Below are 24,921 nucleotides of genomic sequence, written 5' to 3' on the forward strand. Positions count from 1 at the left end.
TAATGCATCATAGATATTTTTTATTAATAGGTAATATTATTCAGACGGATTATCTTAGTAAAATTATAACTATTAAAGCTATGTGCATCTTTGTCATTTTATAATAGAAAGGTATACACAAGTCACTCTATAAGCGATCGTAACCATAATCCAACAGTAGCTACATCGTTATGAGAATAATACAAATTATTTCACACTTGAACAGTATCTTACAATGAGTATTACAAATGTAGCCGATCAGTAGGTACACACGTTTCGTTTATTTTCTTAGGTTACTTGAACATCGTACTTTAAGGTATGTACTTACTTAAATAAAACGTTGTAAAGGTACAAGAAAGTTATCTGCACGCACAATTATACCCACTCCATGACGTTGTCCATTAGCACCGTCACGAGATGATACAATACACAGGACTGTGACATAAAATGGTAGGCCTAAAGATAGCACTGATGGTCTAGATGCCTCCTTTTAAGCAGTCTATCCTGTGTAATAAATAACGTAGGCGTATAAACTTATAGCCATACTATAAAAAGAATATAACCCTTGAGTTTGTTTCGGCGTTTCTTCTCAGGGATCAGTCAGTTAGGAAATGCCAACCCCAGCGTTCTTAAAATGAAGTGTAAAAGTGATGTAGTGTCCAACTAGCAAAATAAACGATTTCATTTCATTTTATATAGGTACCTAGTTAGGTGGCTTGGGGCACATCCATCCAATATGCATGTGTGAGGGATTACGAAGGACGTAGGTATATACAAAGAGTAGGTACTCGAATAGCGAACGTACGACAGAATACATAGACGATTACAATAGGGGAAATTAAAAGGCCTAAATTAAATAAAAATAAATGATTTGATTTGACAAGTGTTACGTCCCAAGTAAATGAAGTTTGTGGGCAAGGACCCAGTTGCCAGAGTTATTGTAAATGTGATAAGCATTGATTTTAGATTACTATAATATAATTAAAATCACTTGTCAGCACAAGCGATTATAATTAAGAATGCTAATAATGTAATACGTGGTGGAGTAAAGTACATGAACGTTAATGTACTTTTTATAATTATTAATACAACATAGGTACCTAGGTATCATCTATAAATTACTCTAAAATATTTCTATTTATACACACATTTACTTAAATAACTTAATCCTATCTATAGGTAGTTATTTATTCGTTGGGGGGTGAAAGTGATCTTTCATAACATTTGTTATAGAACATTTCATTGACATTTTTGATTATGTACAAAGAATTTATAACATATTGGGTAACTTTTAATGACTAGCTTTGCACATCCACACTTGTATCGTCGTATTACAGAAATACATATAGTCGGTCTAAACCATTTAACTTTGTGTTAAGTACATTCATTATGTACGTATTTAATTATCTTTACGGTTTTTAACATTACTTATTAATAAACTTTACTATACAATACCTTAATTAGAAGTTTAACAGTGCGAAAAGTCCCGGTACTAGTGTAGGTACCTACTTTAAGACAGAACCATAGTTTCCCGTCAGTATAATTGATATGGTCAATTATTTTTCATCAACCTTTTATCACTAGAGGGCTTAGCTGGCGCTAATACGTTCAATATAATAAGTCAGACAAAAACGGTGTTTGGTCTTAAAGTACTGTGTGAAATGCAACACAATTTGTACTTATTTTTATTATACGATGCAGCGGAGACGAGCACTTGTTCACACTGGTGCACAGCGGAATAACTCGCTCGCATAGCACTCGCTTGTGTCACACCACGTCATGCTGACTGTACGAAGACATAACGGACTCCTCTCACATCACTGCTGATTGTTCTCATGAATGTATTGACATAGAGCACGGGAGGGTGGCCAGGCGCGCGGGGAGCGGGCGGGGGCGGGCCGTCAGTCGAGCACGGGCGCACGCAGCGGCCGCAGCTCGGCGCCCGAGCTGTCGCTCACCATCACCGTCTCCTGCGGGCAGCACGACGTCTTCATCGACACCGACTCCGTCGACGTTTTGTGACTCTGTAACCACAACAACAACATTGTTGTAAAAACACCGGCTTCTACAGTTTCCTTGCACCTATAACCACAATCAACAAGCATGTCTTATGTATATCAGTAAATCTGTATCTAGTTGGGATGTATGACGAAGCACTCACCCGCTTGAAGCAGTGCGCGATGGAGTGGCACAGCTTGGTGAGCGACCAGCGCTTGTGCTGGCGCATGAGCACGTACAGGATGGGGTTGAGCACGTAGTTGAGCAGCATCAGCATGTCCGACAGCATGGACAGCGGCTTCAGCCAGGGCCGCGCGCCCAGCCCCAGGTGCAGCGCCGACGTCAGCTGTAACACACGCCACTGTGCTCAAGGAGATGTGCTAATACCTTGACCAACTCAAAATATGAATCACTGAATAGTTGTACTAGCCCTGACGAATGTCTATGTTCACATAACGCAGTAAATATTCGTAAATACTCATTGAACTTACTATAGTTAGATCTGATTGTATAATGTTTATAAGATAGCGGTGAAATGCAATCAATTTACTATTATTGGTGATCCCGACACGACATCATTAAAGGCAATCAGTTCAATTGATCGATTAGCTGCACCCTCGCTACAGCGGAGGAGAACACGCCTGGTGCCGCACCAACGATGCTACAATATTGCTTTGCTTCAGATTGCAACATGTCCCTACCGTTGCCCATACAGGATGGCATTACGGCAGGCAGCCGGTTGGTTTTGAATGTTTCTAGCTAGATACTTATTTAGACATTAGATTACCTAGGCACTGATAGATTATATTAGGTAACTTGGCTGAAATCACTTAAAATGTATCGTTTGATGAGTAGCTAATGACACAACCAAACTAATTAATATTATCTATTCATCATGTGTTGTAGGTAGTGTCTGCAATATAATTGTCCAATGTTTGAAGCGCTATATGCGGACATGGCTATAGGCTAATATGAATAAAATTCTAGTTTAATTCGCTTGCCATTTGAGAAACAATAAAATATTTTCGCCAACGTCGGCGACGCGCGCGGCGTGCTAATGAGCGCCAATAAGTGCGCTGATCAACAATGAATATTGTAAAGCTTCGACGTGACTGACGCGACTTCACTCATAGCATCGAGATGGACCCAAATTAATGGCGTTCCGCGTCGTTTATTGGTGATTATCGACTAGATAGAACTGCGTAGTTAGATACACCTACATCGTGCCTGGCAAGACTCTTCCAATAGTCGTACGGGCACTTACGTCCATCGTTGCCTGTTAGCACTCAGTGGGTGTTTACTCCGTTGATGACACACAAAAATGTCTCGTTAGCTAAATAAAAACTAAGGTGCAACTCATATTTTTTCGACCCAAGAAAACGAATCGCCAGTTTTTTTATTAATTTGGAAGATGATACAAAGAACTAGGTAGGTACACTAGTTTCCTATAGAAACTCCGACAAAAGCTCAGCTCGGGCTGTGTACAAGCTGAGTGGCTCCACGTGCAGCGGACGCATCCCTATTCACCGCATGCACCGCGCCACTCACATACATATAAATAGCGCGAGTTTGCTTACAATGCTCAATTCAGCGCCCCTGCTGAATATTGATGCCTTGATGACAGATCAGAGCTAATAATACTGGCTGGCCGATCATTTATTTGTTTATATTGATACAACAGGCAATGAATATCGATTTCCTTGTTCACATTCTTTTGTGCAGTTGCATATTTGGCTGTCTGATCAATTTGATCGAGTGATGGAAGAATGCGCCGCAACTATTAGCAATTGTTGATGGCGTATTCTTTCTACGTCGCTCGGAAAAAACACTTCACTTTAATTCTAGATTCCTCGAAACGAGACAACAATGTTTTATTGTTTTAAATTATTTGAAGTTTATTTGGAACGTATTGTGCAAAACAAACTGCTCATTATTTCCTGTAGCTGTTATGAAACCGATCACGCCAAATGGGAGTCGTACCTACAAAGTAGCGAATAGAATTGAACGCTCCTTTGATGAGGCGATGAGTCATAAGAACTTCATCTCGCTGAAGGTACTCCAAGGTCGGTCGTTGCGCATTCCCGCAGCAGCACCTCGAACACCAGGCGAATAGTAATGCGGGCCGATGTGCGACCGGCACGCACGTGGCGCAGTACCACCAAATGTTCCTGACGGTCGCTGTCTCCGGACACCTATTCTTATGTCAGTAACACGTCTTCCGACAATGCTCACTGCTCACTGCTCAGGCTCAAGACTGGCTATCATTGTAAATGTCAGGGTGCTAAGCGAAATTTATCATCAGTGTCACACTATTTCTAGCGGAGTGCAAGGACCTTTACCAAAATTGGCAGAAGCTGTCTTGAATTGTAAGTATTTCATTCGTCATTTCCTGGTAAGGAATTGTTACGGTTTAACACAAAATGGCACTGATTTGGATATCCAGGTCGTCAACATTTTTACTTGATATCTTAATGTAGTAGTATTTAGTGAAGATGAACAGTAACGAGTGGAGAGTGTAAGAAGATGGCTCACCATCTGCGGCATCCAGCAGATCATGAAGAGCACGGAGAGCGTGGCCATGAGGCGGCTGAAGGCGACCTCCTCGGCGGTGGCGGCGTTGTGGTGCGCGGGCGCGCCGGGCGCCGTGCGCGCGCGCTGCCGGCACGACGACTTGGACACGCGCCGCACCACGGGCCCGCCGCCGCGCGGCGCCGAGATCGCGTACAGCGCGCGGATCACGGCCAGGTTGCAGTACACCAGCACCACGCACAGCATCGTGCCTGCCACACACATACCACTACCTATAATGTACCGCTTTCACTGCATAAGGAAGCGGTCTAGCTAACTAAGAGCGTGTGCACCAGTTTATCCCAATCAAAGACCGGGAAGTGGGTCAAATTAAGATTTCAAGATTTTCTTACATACATAAGAATAAGAAATTTATTTCCAAAAAGGTAAATTTTCTGTTATCATTAGCCCCAAACTAGGCAAATATAATTAGTTACAAGTGAACTTAATATACATTAGCGTGTTAAAATGTAGAATTAATCTCGAAAAGTCCTGCTAGTATAAAGTTTAGCTTTATCCGTAGTTCTTTCTACGGCTACGGCAAAAATTGCATAAAACTTCTCACTTGCCGGCAGTATTCAAGGAAATTTTACAAATTAGTAATTGCACCTATTACGAGGTGGGTCAAATGATCCATTAAGTATTTAAATGTAAGTGAGAGAGAGTTGGGGCTGTGATGATGATGGTGCTCACCGAAGACGACGTAGACGATGGCGTAGGCGAAGTCGCTGAGGGTGACGGCGTTGCGGTAGCGCACGCACTCCCGCGCGGGCTCGTTGTAGTAGCGGCCGAGCCCCAGGATGGGCGCGCACGTCAGCGCCGCCGCCCAGAACCACGACGCCAGCAGCGCCGTGCGGATCACGTAGTACGTCACTTGCTGCAACCACACAAACAATTCGCTCACATCCCTCCATTTCTACTGCGCTTAAATAATATTGCTCCTCTGAAGTTAGTAGACTGCGGTGACTGCGTAACAAATGGAAACTCCTCTTCACATGGCTGACTTCAGAGGGTTGGATATCAAAAGTTCATACTGTATAACATCTCGGTGATTGATGCCAACAGAATCATAAGTCTCAGGCTGATAATATGTGATTGTAACAAATAACGTGTAAGTTGACAAAAACGATAGCGGAGTTTCATTCATCTGAAAAGTTATTCAATATCCAAAAGTGATAAATCGTAAAGCTGTCGTCAATGGGCGAGTATCTCAAGTTCGTCATATCGCGTGAACTATCGTCACTGCGGCATCAGCTGCGGTGCGCTGCTACCACATAGTTTTCCTGCATGTGTGTCTGTAAGGATGGGATTTCTTTACAAACTACTAGTTACCTCCAACCAGCCGGCAGGCTTGGTTGGAAGTTGACCACTAAAAAAAGTAATTTTGTGCACTTTCGTTTCATCAGTTCATTAGATAAAATTGCAGTTAAGTAGAGGGATCCTTAGATCGTTTACTATTTCATCAATTACATGACTCCCTCTGCCCTTTAAAATGACACGAAGATTACATGTGAGTACTTTTGCAACATTTATTATAAAACGATCGCTTTCGAAATAGGACGATGCATCAGCTATCTCCGAATTAGAAATTATAATCCTCGCGGTTGACGCTTCATCGACCTATTTACAAGTTGCACAATGTTGGTGGAATATTGATACTTTCTGAGAACGGTCTCCTTGCTGAGTATATTGGTGTAAAACTAGTGTCAATAAACATTTCTTGTATAATTCTATCTACTTTCCCTAATCGATGTCATGTAGTTTAGTCTACTACTAGGAAGTACAAAGTCAGTTTAGTTTTATAATTGCGAAAAGAGAGAAAACTACCTATCGGGTACCTACGAGTTCAAAAATTCCTCTCAGACACCTTCTCATTACCAGTTAAGTTCGATGGGGCATAATACCCTGGTAAACATACCTTAGCTTTAACTAGCAGACATGTTTTTGTTTGTTTACTCCAAAGGCTTTGTAACTACTGAACTTTGAAAAGATCTGTGACTGTTGAGTAGCTTAACTATTCCCAAGTAACATAGGCCATATTTTATCCAGGTACGTTCAGTAGTTCCCACAAAACAAGCTATTATTAAATATTTCGATACTTTTGAAAGTATCACAATATTCTCGAGGATAATCTGTTTCTACGATGATTAGCAAGTAAGATGCCATGCGTACGTGTTTGTCAGCGATCCCTCCACCCAGTGCTCGTGGAACTAGGTTAGCGATGTTAATTTTCCATGGAATGACATCAGATTCATAATATCCATTTGACATAGGTAGCAAGAATAACTCCCTTCTTTTTTATTGGGCGTACCTCTTCCTCTCCATATATTGTTAATGAACAGATGAGAAACATCATACATTACAAGAGATTCTTTCTAGAGTTGTGTATTAATATAATTCGGTTCAGAAAAACATTTCGGTAAAATTACTTATATAGTGTGCATCCTGTAGTTAGCCTGGAGTTGCGCTAGTGTGCGTGCTCGGAATAGCTCGGCAGAGCGCGCAGTGGATCCGCGCCTTTATACTGCCCAAACAGTTTCAGTATATGTCGCAAGCGCATAGCCAACACCTACCTAATTAGTAAACTTATCAATTTGATGAAAAGCAATTTGTCCTAATTGAATGCTTATTCATCATCCTCCGAGCCTTTTTCCCAAACTATGTTGGGGTCGGCTTCCAGTCTAACCGGATTCAGCTGAGTACCAGTGCTTTACAAGAAGCGACTGCCTATCTGACCTCCTCAACCCAGTTACCCGGGCAACCCGATACCCCTTGGTTAGACTGGTGTCAGACTTACTGGCTTCTGACTACCCGTAACGACTGCCAAGGATGTTCAATGACAGCCGGGACCTACAGTTTAACGTGCCATCCGAAACACAGTCATTGGTGTCTAAGATATACTTAGAAAGTACATACAAACTTAGAAAAGTTGCATTGGTACTTGCCTGACCTGGAATCGAACCCGCGCCCTCATACTCGAGAGGTTGGTTCTTTGCCCACTAGGCCACCACGACTCTCTATTTTCTTTTTTTTTTATTTCTTTCAATTGAATGCTTATTAAGAATAGCTTTTCTCTTACATTTTTTCATTCCTTTTGTGACAACACTCTGTCTGACTCATAAATAATTGTGAGGTCGACCATGAGCTCATAGATATTTGCCCTAAATCTGCGAGGATTACAAATTGTTCTCCATTAAAACTAATGTCAAATATTTTACCTTAAGTATCTGATCCGAATTTTCCTCCAAGCAACCAGTCCTTTACCTCCTCACTGGCTAGCTAGTAGTATAAAGTTCATAATTGTTATGTAGGTATTTCAATATCTTGATAAGTGGGCACTCCGTCACTGAGTGCCCTACTGACACCTTCCTGCGAGGTAAATATTCTTAACGGAATATGAATATAAGCAAGAAACTTCATCAGCAAGGAAATGATATTCCGTTACATTTTGTTGTTTGTTTTCCTCCTAACATTCCTGTATCAAGTCTGTGACCTAAAAATATCGATTTGAACTCGATAACACATAAATATCTTGTAGAGATTTAAAAATAACTCGTTAAGTATTATGTTGTTGGAAAATGTTACTCTGTAGGAGCATTGAGTCATGGTTATCATCCATAGAAATACCACTAAAAGTGCAATATAGACAAAGCGATTCTTTATAAAACACAACCAACCAATGCAGATCAGTACTGTAACTAATCTGAACTCGCTGTCACGCTCCTAGCTGATGGTTTATGTGTCACTGGAAGATAAATAATATTCAAATACCTAAGATAATAATTGTATTATTTTACGGCCACAGTTTCACAAAATTAATAAACTGACGGATTCGTAAGATACTTATGATAACGCGTGTTTTCGGTAAGTTTATCAATTTACGAAAATATCGGAGTAAAATAATACAATTTATCTCTGGTTTAGAATCCTAAGAAAGTTCTTATTATTTTCCGGTGACATACACTTCTTTTTAGTTTATGTTGCAAAAGTGGACATCAATAAGAAAAAATACAATATGGTCTAGAAATGTATGACATAAAATTGTAAATATGTGGCGGTTGTTCAGCTAGACAGTAAGAGCTCAGCAGCTGATCCCGCGCCATGCTGTGGCGTTGCCGGCGGCACTTGAGGCGGCTCAGCGACGAAGCGCGAGCTTCTTCATACAGAGCTGGGTACACAATAGTTACCAGTAAAATGTATCACCACTGCGAGTCCTCCAGTAAACAGTCGCTGATTGACGCGCATTACGAGCTCTTGTTTCTGTAACTGTACTATACTAACACTGTACTGAAACTATATAAGCTGCTGAGGCGGTTGCACACTTGCGCTTATCACTATTATTAGTGGATCGACTTTAGCTGCTTGAATTATTAGAACTCTTTAGAAACTGCCATTATGTTTCGTGAAAAATGCTTTAATTTCCTGAAAAATACTTATGTAATGTTTGCCTATTATGTACTTTGTTTTAGAAATGTTACGGAATTTTGTTATGAGTATGTTATGTTTAAATAAATAAATGATTTACTGAAAATTATTCATGATCGCCGATGATTGTAATTTACAACAGTATTACACAAAACTTTAGTGTTAGACGAACGCAGATCTCTTAATTGTGAACTTGGCGGGATTTATCAATGAATTGATCGACATGTAGTCGCGAGTCACGGTCACAGTGGACAACTTAGAAACGACCGCTATCTTTAACCTATAGATAACATTATAAACATTCGATATGTTATGTTTACAAACATTGCAAACCAGTCGGTCGGAGAGCGCCGACCGGTTCCGATTATGTCACTCGTAGCGGAAAGATCAGCCGGGAAACGAGTTTCAGATCGCCGATCCATTCATGATAAAGTCATTATCAACAAACCGCGCGATTAAATTAAGAATAGTAAAAACAAGTTAAAAAAATGTATACTATATTCTGATTATGAGTCAGTTGATATTACAGTAATGTCAAGGTTATCTGATACGTGAACGACATCGCATCCAGGTAGTAGAGGAGAATGTTACCAACAATAGCGTGGGTAGATCATCTAGTTTCAATGAATGATAAGGTAGAGCACATTATGTTTGCCATATGTTGTGTGATGGCGCAGTTGACGTCAGGTGGCGCCGCCGGTGGTCGCGCACAATGCGCCATTCGCGCTGCAGATCGCGCTGATAGCCTGATGGCCACTCACTGCTCTAACTGTTACGTCCACGTGCCCTATTAGGCTACTAATGATAATACGACGAACTACCCCCCCCCACTCCACTCCGCCTAGGCGTGTTGTGCTAACAATTAACCTGAATGAACTTCAATTTCATATTTTTGCACGTTGATGTTATCTAGACTGACTCGCGAACATCGCTTTCTTTCTATTAATCCCAATAATAGTAATTGTTTTGCGAGAATGACACAGCGAGGTGAGACAAGTTGACAATTAATTTAGAAAACTATAAGATAACAAGCTTTAATTGATTAATGTCCGGCGCACCTAGCAGTTTTCACTGGGAGATGTACCTACAAGTCAACAACACAATAATGATAGATTAAATTGTTATTTCCCTCTGTTTCCCTCATGGACAATTTGTATGATGTCGATATGAGATCGTAAACAAACATGACGCGGGAGTGCATCGTCAGGGTATTCCGGCCGACCATTGGAAGCTAAAAATAATAGTATTTGATTTGTTCACATCAATGAGCTGTAAGTTGAGGAGCTGTCAGCCGCGACACGCAGGCGAGGGTCCCTACACAACCACTTACACTTGAATTGTATCTGACTGCAATGTTCAAGATGTATTGAACCAATATCACTGTTTTACAGATTAGTACAGTTTGTATGATCGACAAATCGTTTTATATGTTATTGGCGTGTACTCATATTACTCACGCAGAATGCTTGAATAGCGTACAGGTATGTGTATTGTATTTTTAGATTTCGAAATACTAAGGTAATATGTACCCATCGGAAATTAAGATCTTTACCCTTAGGGTAACTTGATTGTCACGATCTCAGTGGAGGCTGGAGCTCTAGTATTAAGAGGGAAATTGCTGATCATAAAGCATGTTTATATTGATTCATAGCCGTCGGTAATAGATGGCGGATAGTTATTAGGTTCGCCCACTTGTTGCTCAGCGCCAACAAATGGACTTGTCTGTCGGCGTGAATACCATTACGTGTTAGTAGCAGTGCACATCTAATATATATTATGATCCCAACAGAAATGTAAATGGTTCACGAGTATACCAATTTTTTAAAGAAAGATGTGAACCTGACACAAAGGTCAAGCAAACTGTTGTCGATTCGTTGTTGCATGAAAATAAAGCTATAACATCAGCTATAAAAGGTAGTAGGAAAGATAAACATATAAATAGCACTTTCTCAAGTATTTACCATTCAGTAAAACCGTTAACAAAAGGAACTTCCTGACAACCAAGCCCAGGAACAAACGAAGTCCCCACTGGACTACTTAGTGCCCAATTATTATCTGTATGATTGATTGATTGCAGTAGTCGCGTAATCTGCGTTATCGACGAGTAATCACAGATGTTGCTCGACGACACTCGACTAGTTTCGCCAAATCGATAAATAATGATGGCACAGGTACAGCACTACGCACCGATCACAGACGACCATTGATTAGCGAACACTGCACAGTGCTTCAAACTTTATACGTATTCTTGTCAGTTTACAATCGAAACTAAGTGACGTCACCGAAATGCATAATTTTATTTTCAGGATTATCTCGTAAGTCCAAGATCGTTGTTTCTGTATAAAGCTTTAGTGCGGCGCATATAGCCCGCTGTCGGAACTGTGGTGGCTGGATTCAGGGCAGCCTTGTGTTTATCTAGCTCAAGCCATGAATCTCAAACTATTACATATCATTCCGAGTATTTTTGCCATTGTATGACGTCCAACAAAATATCTATTCGCACAACAGTGTCTGACGCTTTTCGCACTGCGTTAGTAGCTCTGCTTTCTTTTATTGGACTGAAAACTTATGTGCTCCGAAACGAATGGCTAATATTTGCAAATGTTCGTACCTACGAAAATATTATTGTAGCCTAGAAGTGTGTGCCGAATACTGCAGAAGTGTAAGGTCACGCTAGAGAACCCTGATGGTACTCAACCTAATGGGAAACCTTTTGTGAATACAGAAAGTATGTTTACGTAGCTTCCGTCGTATTTCCACATTGGTACAATTACAATTTGATTTGCTCAAAAGCAGATTGAAATCTATTAAAATTCGCAACACGCGGTGGACATGTTATTGAGTGTCAACCTCGTAAGGTATTCCTGTGTGTGGTTTGTTTTGTGATTTACATAAGCACTTCGCGAAATCATTTTATGCATAAGTATAAACTAGCTTCCGCCAGCGGTCTCGCCCGAGTACCGAGGAAACTACTCCGTACCGGACAAACGCTTATAAGGTTTATCTCGATACATGGAGTGTCCTACAATTGGCTACAATGAAAGATTTGTTGGACCTGACAGAGGACCACTCAAGCAAACAAACTCTTCAGTTTTATGGCTTTCAAGCCAAGATAAAGCTGAGTAAAAAAGTAAAAAATTTAGTAAAGAACCGAACAATGACGTGAGCAAGACTCTGCACGAGCACGTAACATTGTGATCCGTTTATGTAAATGTCTCTCTCTACTGCACACTCAAGCTACTTACTAAAGCAGCACACAATTTTAGATACCTACAATGCTAATTAATAGGTACAGCTTTTCTTCAATTGCCTTCTGTGCACAAGGAAATAATATCATTGCCAAATGTATCTTCAAATTATTATGAGGTGAAGGTATTACTGCAATAAGCACCAGTGTAATGTATCCTGATTCTTCTCTGGATACAATATACTTACTTCAGCTGGAAGGTGGGCATGCTCTTTGAGGAAATCCATAGGTAAGTAGTAGTAGAGATGGTGTTACCTTCTGGTAGAGGAAGGGCCTGGTGAGCGCGAGGTAGCGCTCCATGGCCATGGTGACGGCGATGCACACGGAGCCGATGCCGAAGACCCGCAGCACAACGCGCGCGGCGCAGTAGGCGCGCGAGCCGCCCGCGCCCGGCACCAGCTCGCTCACCAGCAGCGCGCACATCATGCCCACCTGATCACAAACATACACTTACGCAAACATTCCCAACTATTTACAATCACCATTTCTGGTTTTGACGAAATGAAGATCTAAAACAATGCAACAAAATAGCACTATCGCTATCATCCGACATTCCTAAATAAGGCGAATGGGGGAAAAAGTTCGCGTCGTAAATAAATGATGATTATTGTCGAAAGCATATTGTCGAAAGCATTACTCATGGCTCTAATGAATGAACACTAAGCAGTCGTAAACAAGCCGATGTCGTTAAGCCGCTCCTACTGAAGGTTTCGGAGGTTACAGCTATTTTAGGTTTCGAGACAAAGTACCTACACGAGGGTGCTCACATCCCACCGAGTCATTACTCAGGCAGGTGACACGAGCTTTCCAATACCTATGTAGACGTACGAATATAACTTAACCATAAATAACGTTCAAATTGAGTTTTGATTTATGTTAGTGCAGGACACGAGTGTAGCTGAGTCTACTCGTATGCTAAGCGTGGGTTTGTTCACTGAGGGTTACTGGAAATTACTGACCGATACACTGATGCATGAATACGTGATTCTTTCTACTCATGATTACATGCAACTTTGAACTTTCTCAAATATTTTTTTTACACTCCTTGCAAGACAGCTGTCCAAAAATTCGGGAGTTCAAAGTTTGAAACAGCAGTTAAGTTGTAAAGGTAGGTGCTTATCTACTTAAAAATGTAGAAGACTTAAAGATATCACCAATTTCTTGTTCGAGTTAGTTATGTTTGTTTCCGCAGATAATTTGCGGTACCTAAATAAAGATACCTTCCCACAACTGTCATGTGATAAAATTTGGGTAAGGTTAACCACATGCGCCTGAGTCGAATTTAAATGTCGTTTTATCGAAGTTCCGAGTTATGAGAGCGTGAATAGTTACCCTGTTTGTTTATACAAAGGAACATGAAACAGCGGGAATGTTGACATGTTCTGACGAAAGATGGTGAGTGAAGCACGACAAAATAGATAGTTCGCGACTCACGAAACAGGACTTTACAGGGTCACCTTAGTTCATGTCAATATTTCTAATTTATGTAAGACCATTTGTATTTAAATGTAGAAGCGGTAAGATATCTTTATGTCTGGGTGGGTGTTTAGACTTTTTATACAGGGTGTTAACACTTCACATCAATCTCGGAATGTGTTTTACGATTTTGTTTTGTATTCCATGTAAAGGCGTCGACGGCACTAACGTATAAATAAAACATTATAACACGATGTATAAAGTCTTATGTTTGTCTGCGTATTTATGGACTTTTTTGTTTATGACCATACATTTTAAAGTCGTAAGGGATCATTTAGGTAAATGCCTGACTCCTGGCCAACTTCTTAGATCCTGAAGGATAAAAGGAATGAAATGCTCTTAGTTATTTTTGGGAAAACATGGAACTGCTAAAGTCTTCTATCCGGCCATATTATATTTGGATGTTGAACATCCTCGCGAGTATCATAGTCAGATGCAGTATTGCTAATATTTATTCTGTCGCATGAATAAGCATCTGCGTGCATAAATTGTACTGTAGAGTGTACTCCTAGCTTTAGGTGGTTGTATGATTATGAGCGGGTACTCACCAGCGCGACCAGGTCGTTGGCGGCGAGCGAGGTGAGCAGCAGCAGATGCTTCCTGTTCCTGATGCGTCGCTCGCCGCGGCGCAGCGCGATGATGGCGCACGCGTTGCCGACGATGCCGATGGCGTACACCACCTTGACCACGAGGCCGAGCGAGCGGCTCATGGGCCGCGCCGGCACTTCACTCGTACTGTTCGTGCTGTTGGTGACGTTCATGCTCCACATCTCGGCCGCGCTGTCCGACAGGTACCACGTGTCATCGTTGGTCGAGTTCAGCATGTCCGTGGCGTTCTGCAGCAGCTGCAGCGGCGATATCGACGACAGGTCCATGTTGGCGTCACGCGCTGTCAGTGCGCGTCAGTCGTTTCGCAAGGAATGAGTTCGGTACAGGTCGGAGTTGTCGCCTCTGTCGCGCGACTCATCGCCCTCAGGTGCTCACGTTTATACTGTGAACAAAACATTTCCTATATCAACTGTGTAAATACTCATTGGTCCTAATTATAGACGACTATCCAGTGGTGAAACTATTAAAATAAACCACGACAATACTGTGATATTTATTATGGCGTTAAAAGGGAAATTTCCTCGTTTTCGCTAATATTCTATCACTTGAATAGGTACCTATTTCAAATTATTTGTTCGGATAAATTATGATCAAAATTCAAAGATATATCTGTATAAAGTAGTAAAGGCTACATTTTTCAGTGAGACAAACTGCGGAGCACTCAGTGTTGTTCCTACACGTGAGTTATGATGAAGAGACGCGAGGACGCGCTCGCCGCGCCTGTACAGGCGGACCGGTCTCGATGATACGCATCAGAGATACTTCAAATATGACTTGCTTCTACTTTCATTATATTTTATGATGCCACGTTGTAGGGCTGATTCTTCTATTTACAATTAAAGGAAATATTTTCAATTTTAGGCACCCTTTATTGGCTAGACTTGTTTAATTATTGGTTTTAGAAATTGAAGAAATTGCTTAATTTTATTTTCGATTAATAAAATTAAATTAGTAATAATTAAATATTACATCAAGAACTCCTCGTCACCGCCCACTGGGAGCGTACCCAAGAGGCTGACAGCATTTTGCGCCGCTTGAGGTTCTCTGCAGCCGCGGCAGAGGAACCAGCACAGAAAGAGCATTAACTTGAAAACCACAAATACCTACTTTATCAAAATTGACTTGCAGCATAGGCTTTTACTAATCCGACGTGGCGACCCTAACTATGACTACGAGCATCCAACTAGTTTAATTATTTGTTATTGATGTGTTCAACAAGCGTTTGCATGTAAATATGTCGTTACTTGAATAACTGATGCCTATATGTGCTGATCAGAGATACCATGTCCTGTTCCCGACTGCGTGCGTCGTTGATTACGATAACATGTTTTTCCGATAAAAACCTCAGTAACTTTAGAACTATTTGGGTTGTAACTAAAGGATGTCAAATAAATAAATGATAGGTACACGTGCTTTAGTCTGATACCCTTCTGAATAGTACAACACAGGTCATTGAGATAATTCTGATTTAAACAAAACAAAAAAAACTCGTTTACAATCATAGCACGTCTGTTAATTAATTGGGTATTTCCCAGTTGTGAAATAATTATATTTTAGGGAAAAGCGGCGCGATTCATTTGTCTATTTTTAAATTCATTTGTATAATGGTATAATTTGTCTCTGCTATGAGGATATCCGGACGGGTGAAGTACCTACGTCGGTATTTTACGCACCAGCCAGTTAGCAAACAAGCATATCTATTAATTAAGTACGATTTTCATATACACACTAGCTGTTGCCCGCAACTTCGTCTGCGTGGGCAATATAGAATCGTCAAAATACTACTTATCCCGTAGGTGCATTCTTTCACGTGACAGTATAATTAGGATTAGCACTTGGCAGTCGCATAGATTCATTGATCAAGGTTGTGTTGTGGATGTGACCATTTATCTAAACAAAAGAAGTAAAGTTTGTGACGTTGTGGATATCTCTGGATCTAGTCATCCAATTTGGAAAATTATTACGTATGGTGCGTAAGTAATTTTCACGGGAAACAGCTATAATCTATGTCTACATGCTTTGAGTCTGACAAAGCTGTCATTTGTACATTTTCTGCAGCTGCTGCGAATAATCAGAAGCCAGAAAGTCTGTCAGTCTTACCATGGATATCGTCTTGTGTAGTTGACTGGATTGAAGATAGGTAGATAGGTAGTCGTTCCATGCAAAATATTGGTACTCAAACACATTCGGTGACTGGAAGCCAACACCAACATAGTTGGGGAATAGCTGGATGGATGATAAAATGAGTCATCATCATCAGCAGGCGCATAGGGTAGGATAGTTTCACTTACTCACTATGGTAGGGGTGACCCCACATTAGGCGTGCGCGATCCTCGGGCGTGTGAGTAGCGTGGACGTCGCGAGCGCGCTGCGTGAACGTCGCGTTTTGCTGCCCTGCGGCATGTGTGAAGAGTGCAAGCGACGCGCTCGCGGCGAGCACGCGGCGCTCGAGTTGCGTTCTTACCCCTTCGCCCGCTATCCCCGCCGCCCGCTAAACGCCTTAGCAGTTAAACGTCAAGGAGAGCGGCGCGTGCGCGCCGCGAGCGCGCTGCAAATGCCGCAGGGCAGCAAAACGCGACGCTCACGCAACGCGCTCGCGACGCACGCGCGGCGCCCGCGCTACTCACACGCCCGAGGATCGCGCACGCCTAATGTGGTGGCCTAAGCCGGGACTCCACCGAAATGTTTGCATTAGTTCACGAATAGGCAAAATGTACGTATCTGTGAGAGTCCACTTCATGTGTTCGTACTTGACACCTGCAGTTTTGCCAAGATTTTCAGAATGTACGCTCGCAATTTGTCATTTCTTGGTGGAGCCAGCAAATCAAAAGAAACATAAGTGTTGTATACTGTGCGTCACTACCGCACACCGGGAAAATTTCGCTCTTGCGGAGGACGTTTATATACCATATTTTGTGTCACACGTAAACAGGACGACAGTAAGTATCCACCGAAACACTTTCAAAGATCTGATGAACGAACAAATCAGACCTGACTTGATCACCTGGGGCCAATCAGAGCTCTTTGGCTCCTACTGTTGTTGTGGTTTCTGAAAATTTATTCACCTCATTCAACGATGAATGTAATTCTGACGGTACTATTAAGAACATTTGCTTAGCGCAGAAGCTGACGTTGGCAGGCCGACTCTTTTGACTTCTCTAATAGGATACCATTGGTTTTTGTGCAATGCATGCTGGATTAGGATAGGTTATAGGTGGATAGGATTTGCAACAGAGAACAATTCTGTCTTTGTGATTAAATGACATCAAACGTAGTTTTATATAAAAGGTGTTTTTTAGGGTTTTTAGACTTGGCTCGGGTCTTACTGAGACTGTTCGTAATCGTGAACAGTGTATTTGCGATCAGAAGTTGAAAGTAAGCATGTCTCTGGTATGCGACGCGTAATTTGTACGTTTTCAGACGCATAAAGCATTTTACGTGTGTATGGTATTAAATAGAGAAAGCTCCCATTTCTTATCTGCACTTTGTATCTGGGCTTGTTTTTAAAGCTACAGAATCCTACATTACCTACCTCACGCTTAGCAGCGCTTGCGAGAGATAGATCCTCATTTCTTCTAGGATTAAGTTTACATATTTTGCATCAGAAAAAATAATTAAGGTCTACTTAATACTACTCACTCAAAGTAATTTGTTTTAAGGCCACCACATTAGTGGAAGATAAGCTAAACTATGTTTATGAAAAAATCCTGATATGAACTCCATCTGTAACTTTAAATGATAATTAATTGTTCCACTAAAGTCATCATTTTTGACATAATGTTCAAAAAATAATTTAGATCGCACCGTTTTAAATTTGGCTGAGAACTATTAATTTTCTTTTCATCAAGGTAATAATTATAGTTGGATTTTGATGTGGCACGGCAAACTGACAAACACTATTGAAATGTCTATCGAAAAATTACACTACATGTTAAAATATGGTGAATTACGGAAAATACACAACTCCATCTGTTGAAATAATAATCCTCTATAAAGAATGTATGGTAATATTGTCATTTACCACCTCGCTCCTTCCTTTGACAAATTTGATGTATTTTATTTACCACAGACAGATGGAGCTACTTTAACCTTGGCTAAACAAAATTTTCATTTTTTTTTTTCTTCCGAAGTTACTTATAAAGGTGTGATTTTCTGTGTAAAGATTAATAATAGGCCGATCAACTAATATAAGTACAACATTCAAATGTACACTTTTGACTAATAGATTGCGTGTCGTAATACCCACCCAAAACAAAAATGTGAAAGACTGCCAAGTTCGATAATATGGGAATGCTTCGCCTATAAAAGAAGTGAGATCTGAATAAGTACCAAGTTCCATACACATACCTCAGTTAAAAATAGTTACTTTTTAATGATGTTACTTGGAAAGTTTTCATACACCTTGTTAACCTACTAAACGCAATGAATCAAGTATTTAATTTTCTATTAAAACTTGCCAAGTAACATCATTAAAAAGTAACTATTTTTAACTGAGGTATGTGTATGGAACTTGGTACTTATTCAGATCTCACTTCTTTTATAGGCGAAGCATTCCCATATTATCGAACTTGGCAGTCTTTCACATTTTTGTTTTGGGTGGGATTTCATTTATTTTTGTAAGGTTGTTTATTTTATTTTTTTCTTATAAGTTATAAGTTAGTTAATTAAAGGAATGTCTCATTTATACTATCTTTTAGATTTTTTAATATGCACTATGTTTCTTACAAAGAAATGAACTAGATTAACTAAATGGACTAGATTTACCAACTGACTGACATGACATGTTATCATATATTATGTTCGTGGATCAAAGTTACACATTCGTTATTTTCGAAAGTGATTCACACTTGGCCGTTTTCAGATTTTTATTTTACTTCTAACTACACTATTTTACTTCTAACTAAACTAAATACAAACCATTCGAAGATATATTATATAAATATAGATAAATTTAGTTCGTTTTAGTTCCTTAGGGGTATAAATTTACACCGGGTATAAAACACCTTCATTATTTTGAAACCGACTCACACTTGGCCATTTTCAGATTTTTCCCTTTACCTTGACATAAAGACCTACCTCCATGCCAAATTTCAAGTCAATACGACCATTGGAAGTGGTCTAGGTTTTTGATGAGTGAGTCAGTGAATCAGTCAGTCAGTGAGTGTATAGTAAAAATAGCGATTTTCTGACGTCAATATCTCAAGACCTACAATAGGTATATTAATGAAATTTTGTATTTTAGATAAGTGAGGGGGTCTCAATAGATACTAGAAATTTGATATGCGTAAATAAAATAGATTTTGAGTTACAGGGGGGTCGAATTTGGCCCGAAATGGTTCGTGTAATATAACCCACGGCCGGTGTGTCGCTTTTTTTGCTCGAACTTGGCGGACACACTGCCGTGTGTCTAGATTTTACATCTTGAATTCACAAAATTAATCATATCTTTTGATAGAGTGAATCGATTTCGATGAAACAAAAACTAAGTAATACCCCAAGTTACGTAAAATTTTTGTATATAAGCATTGTCTGCATTTAATTCGTAGATTTTACGTGAATCGCGAACAAACAAACAGATAAACAGACAAACAGACAAAAATGAAAAAAATGATGGAAATGGGTTCTTTTAGTTATCCTTTAAAATGCTGGCTATTTTTTTTGTCAATTTCTTCAATGTACAAAAATTACTTTTCTACAGATTTATTATATGTATAGATATAGATTGTAAATGAAAAAAAAATAGTCGAAATTCTTGAATACTGGCAACATTTCTTTCACCACAAATATAAAATGTGGCCAATCAGATGAGTCTTTTTATCAGAGAATCTCGGCTCTCGGCAGACTATTGCCAATTTTAGATTTTCACGCGAACACAAAGAAACCCAGCTCGCTACTCTTTAAACTTTTTGTCAATTTATCAATGGAGTTCAACTGCAAATTGCCTCTTAAGCAGAAGGTGACAGATGTTTATAGCTCGAATGAAAATTGCGACAATATTTTAAGTCTTACATAGTCGACGTTAATTGCAACCCGGTATGCGCACGCGCAAGCCCGAGTTCACCAGCTATTGCACAAGAAACCGAGAAACGTAAATAACCGGGAACTAGTCGGCATGTTGAAGAGCCAGGGTTCAGGAGGTTCATCCAAAGTAATGTTGGTGTCTACGAGCTGCCTGTCAGATATTCGAAGATTTCTGTGTAAAGCAAAATATTGACGTATGTTAGCCAAGAGCTACAGTGGATGATAATACATATTTAAATACCATTCTAGTGTAGCACTATTCTATTATATGTATATTATGTTGAAAAGAAAACAAGAATTATTTTTAAACTAGCGACCCGCCCCGGCTTCGCACGGGATAACAGTATTTCCCCACCATTTAATGTACCTATGTTATTATACATATAAACCTACCTTCCTCTTTAATCACTATATCTATTAGAAAACACCGCATCAAAATCCGTTGCGTAGTTTTGAAGATTTAAGCGTACAAAGGGACATAGGGATAGAAAAAGCGACTTTGTTTTATACTATGTAGTGATTAAGGCTCTTGTGCAAAATCCATTGAATCGTGGTGACATTAGCAGTCACGGTTCAGGCGCTAGTGAGCCTTCTGCAAATGTAGAAGCAAGCGAGCGCAGGCGCAGATAGGCGTCCCAATCAGTGGCGCCTCACTACCGCACACATATTACTGCGTGATAATGACATAATTACCGACACTTACTCTAACCACCCATTAGCGCACTAATCAATTAAATGTTTGTGTACTTTTATTTGAGGAATGCTGTCAAGTAAACAGCTTCGCAGTCATATATTTGGACTTTAAGCTCAGCTGATGATGGGAAGTAATGTGTTCTTAACGATACCTAAATAATAGCAATAAAATATCAGAATATCCTCTTGTTTACTCAAAGTTATATTTGGTAGAGCTTAATCTTGAATTTATTTACATATTTCCTGTCTAAAAAGTATTTTTGCAAGTCTAGATCAATCATGCGTTAATTGAGTGCGGATAAAAATGAGGTTAAATGGCAATAAAATAACGTAAACAATCAAATTATTGGCGACTGCTCTCACCATGTTTTTATTTGTTTTCGCAACAACAAGTTATTAGTTGTTTTCCACACTCGAGTTTAGTAGTTTAGTTTAGTAGTTGTTTAAGGGTGCATCATTGGTGTGCTGTTAGACATGGGGTGCGCCCCGATGACGTCGGCGGGTGTTCGAGTGCTGGCGGCGGCTGTGCACTGATTGATGATGTTTGTGTTCGCTCTGATGTCGCCGCGAGACCAATCAGATGCACGCCGGTAATTACGATTCCGTACAAATACACGTTATCTAATGCTTATATTGCATAACCTTTGAACTACAGGAGCTCTGAGGATAGGTATCCGTTACTAATGAACAGCGAGCTTCATTTGGATATCAAAAGTAATCATGTCTCTTTGATATTGAAGATACCTATTCTCGAAACACTGTGATGAACTAAAACACACTACATTTAGCATTTATTAAAATTACAATTAAATTAAGCGAGCCAAACTAATGATATGTATGTGTGTGAGTTGTTGGTACCTACGTATGAAATGCGTATTTGATGCTAATTAATTACACAGCATGCTCCACAGTATAATATGTAGTTATAATAGTCATGAAGTTTTATGATACGATTGTGTTGACTGAGGGCGCCCGGGCCTAATGTCCCCGCCGCCGGCCAGTTCAACACTTGTCAAACTAATGCTAATCAAACACAGGCATGATTGATTGTAGACAACAACGCGTGTTTGAGTTAGTATTATCCTTCAGTAAGCTGCTATCTGATAACCATGGTACACTATACGATGAGAGAGAGCCCTTGCACGTCATTGTGAGGACATATTATGTTTGCTACAAATGAAACCAAGCGGATAACGCGGAGAACATTTGTAAAAATATTGATTCGGAAGCATTAATAAGGAAGTGTTAAAAATATTGTATCCTCATGTGACGCGAAATAAAAACGCTTTCATATCTTGCAATTTCATAGATAGTTTTTGTCTGCCATGATTTATTTATGAAATCAGTCGAAAACGCGTGCGAATGAAATGTGACAGATTAGAATTTCAATTTCGGCTATTTCAGTTTAGCAATGTTCAGATATTGGCACAAAACAATTGAGTTCTAATAAAGAGGGGAAGCAGAACATTATCATACAACATAGACATTAGGAATTCGCTCAGTCTAGAGTTTCGGGATTTCATGTTATGGATAATGTGACAAGTAAGTCTTTATTACTTCAAAAATAGGTTTGGCTAATATTGACGTCTGTGCAAATAATCAAATATAGACTAGGATTGCATGAGAGGAACATTAGCCGCCAAATGTCACACAAGACTTTTTCGTAAGAATTGTCTACAGTGGTAATTAGCAGTAAGTGAAAGCGTCCTACGCAGTAATAACGTCGAATGAAAGGACATTGATCAATGACCTGGTTCTAAGACGACCTAAGACGACCTCAATAGTTAGAGCTTACAGCTTTTTGTCATTAGTAAAGTCAGTAAGTTCTCCTAATGTCCTAGGAGGGTTATTTAGTACTATTGGCACATGTGTTACATACGTCGGGTACAATACTTTGCAAGTATTTGTTCTAGCGGTGGATCTCCCCTACATGGTGAGAGCCGGGCGCCGGAGCTAGGCGACTACGGGACCGCAGCCTGCAGGTACCTCGCACCTCACTAATATACGTCAAATGTAAACTCTTGGACTTTCATATTGACATTCATGATTAATTATAAAACTAAAAACAAATTATTTGCATACAATACAATAATTGTAATGTTTTCCCCAAAGTAATATTAATATAATAATTGCAGTATATTATAATAATTTATGATGAATGAAATAATTGTATACAGGAATAAATTTTATCTAGTGCGCAAACTTTGTCAACTTATAGTTAAATAAGTTTTATAGATACGTATATTTTTATTTTGTAGTATTTTAGTACAAAAAAGAAAAGTTATTGATATCGAAAGTTGTTTATTTTGTAACCGATCGTACGGTTACAGTCGTCATTTTATGCACAGCGCACAGCGGCAACGCGAAACCGGTTTACTGACGCGAGCTCCGCTCGGCGCGCGTAAGAATAGTTGGTATCCATATTTTGCTGATTTTAGGGCGGACAAAAGAACGAAAAAAAATTTTTTACTGATGATGCAGATATGTTCTGTTAACGATTCTGGACCACCAGTTTTTTTTGCGCACTGCTTAAGATTCATTCCTGTATGTATTTTTAGGAATCCTAATTATTTTTACACCAATTTCTTTGGTAGATATCAGAGCTCGAGTATATTTTTACGTAAGTACCTATGTTCATTAATATTCAAATGCTTAGCAATTTGACAAAAAGTTATATAATTTTCATATACCTACCAAGTAGGTATTTACAAGTTTTTTTTAGATTAAAAAAACAATGTTAGTTTTATTTTAAGTAATAAATTATTATGTTCCATGTCTCTCAATTTTATTAATAACAAATTAGGTAAGAACCACATAACAGTTGTTCCTTACAGAAAAAAAACACAAGAAAACATTATTTAGTGCATATCTTCATGGAACTTATGCGAGCTCACAGCGAAAAAGAACTAGATACAAAACCAATTCATAATGATAGCTAAGTATATGAGACACGCATGCCAACGAAAATAAAAGTAACAGTAAAACATATCGATGCTGTAAAAAGAGGAGATAAATAAAATGTACAGTTTTGTAGACTTATGAAAAATACATGAACCACTATACTTTTGAAAGAAATATCGTTTATCGGATGGTTTCAGTACATTGGCGTTTTCGCTGAATTTAACAAAAAACTATAGATTGTATGGAATGATTTCTTGTTTCAGGAGTTACAGAAAATACAGCGGTATATCGCGCCTTGCTCGCCAGTTAGCTGATATTTAGTGATTGTTGTCGAGACCGTGTGGCGCGCTCATCAAGCGGCTATAGTTGCTGTACTGGGCTATACTTCACTTACTTTACTACTTAATGCTTGTTCATAAAGTTTTGTTGGTCGTAAACAAAGTGGAAGATGACTTAGATGACTTCACGTACGCAATAGAAGAGAGTGTGTTGACCAAGATATGGAAGTGCAGTGGAGGATTGATTCACTTTTAATTAAACTTTAGAGAGTAAAAAGCTCAACGAAAGCTTTTATATAGAGGTTTATACATATATTTTGCAATGAAATCAATAAAAATAGTTTGTTGTAAATTGTTAATAGTTGCATTCTTGTAACATCTATTTTCTTTCCTAAGGAAGCTTATAAAATGTAAGTAAAATTCACAACATTGAAGCTTATAGTAATAATTATTAAATCCAAAATATAAATTACCAGTTGAGTATCTGCACATCCAGAATATTTAGTTCGATATCTTCTCGTAATAATTACAATAGAACACTAGAAGGCGACACTGAACGTAAAGTAGTTGCGGCTACGCGAGCGCTACGCTGCTACGCGGACGCGGGCGCACTCCGGCAACACTAGCGCACTACTGCGCGCTACGACGCGCCGGCTACGCGAGCCGAGCCGAGCTTAGGCACTGCACACACCACCACCACCACTAACTCATCAATATACAACATTT

At 39.6% G+C, this 24,921-nt stretch overlaps 1 protein-coding gene across 1 annotated transcript; it reads right to left on the reverse strand.

The window, feature by feature from the left end:
* Positions 1-24,842, reverse strand: LOC124640885 (prostaglandin E2 receptor EP1 subtype). The gene is made up of 7 exons (XM_047178840.1): positions 24,669-24,842; positions 14,242-14,684; positions 12,473-12,649; positions 5,239-5,422; positions 4,510-4,757; positions 2,141-2,323; positions 1-2,003 (listed from the first exon to the last, which is right to left on the reverse strand). Exons 2-7 carry the CDS (start codon positions 14,566-14,568, stop codon positions 1,881-1,883), a joined length of 1,242 nt encoding a protein of 413 aa, XP_047034796.1. The 5' UTR covers positions 14,569-14,684; positions 24,669-24,842; the 3' UTR covers positions 1-1,880.
* Between the last annotated feature and the right edge of the window lie 79 nt (positions 24,843-24,921).

This window comes from Helicoverpa zea, chromosome 21 (assembly GCF_022581195.2).
Source record: "Helicoverpa zea isolate HzStark_Cry1AcR chromosome 21, ilHelZeax1.1, whole genome shotgun sequence".
Lineage (NCBI taxonomy): Eukaryota > Metazoa > Arthropoda > Insecta > Lepidoptera > Noctuidae > Helicoverpa > Helicoverpa zea.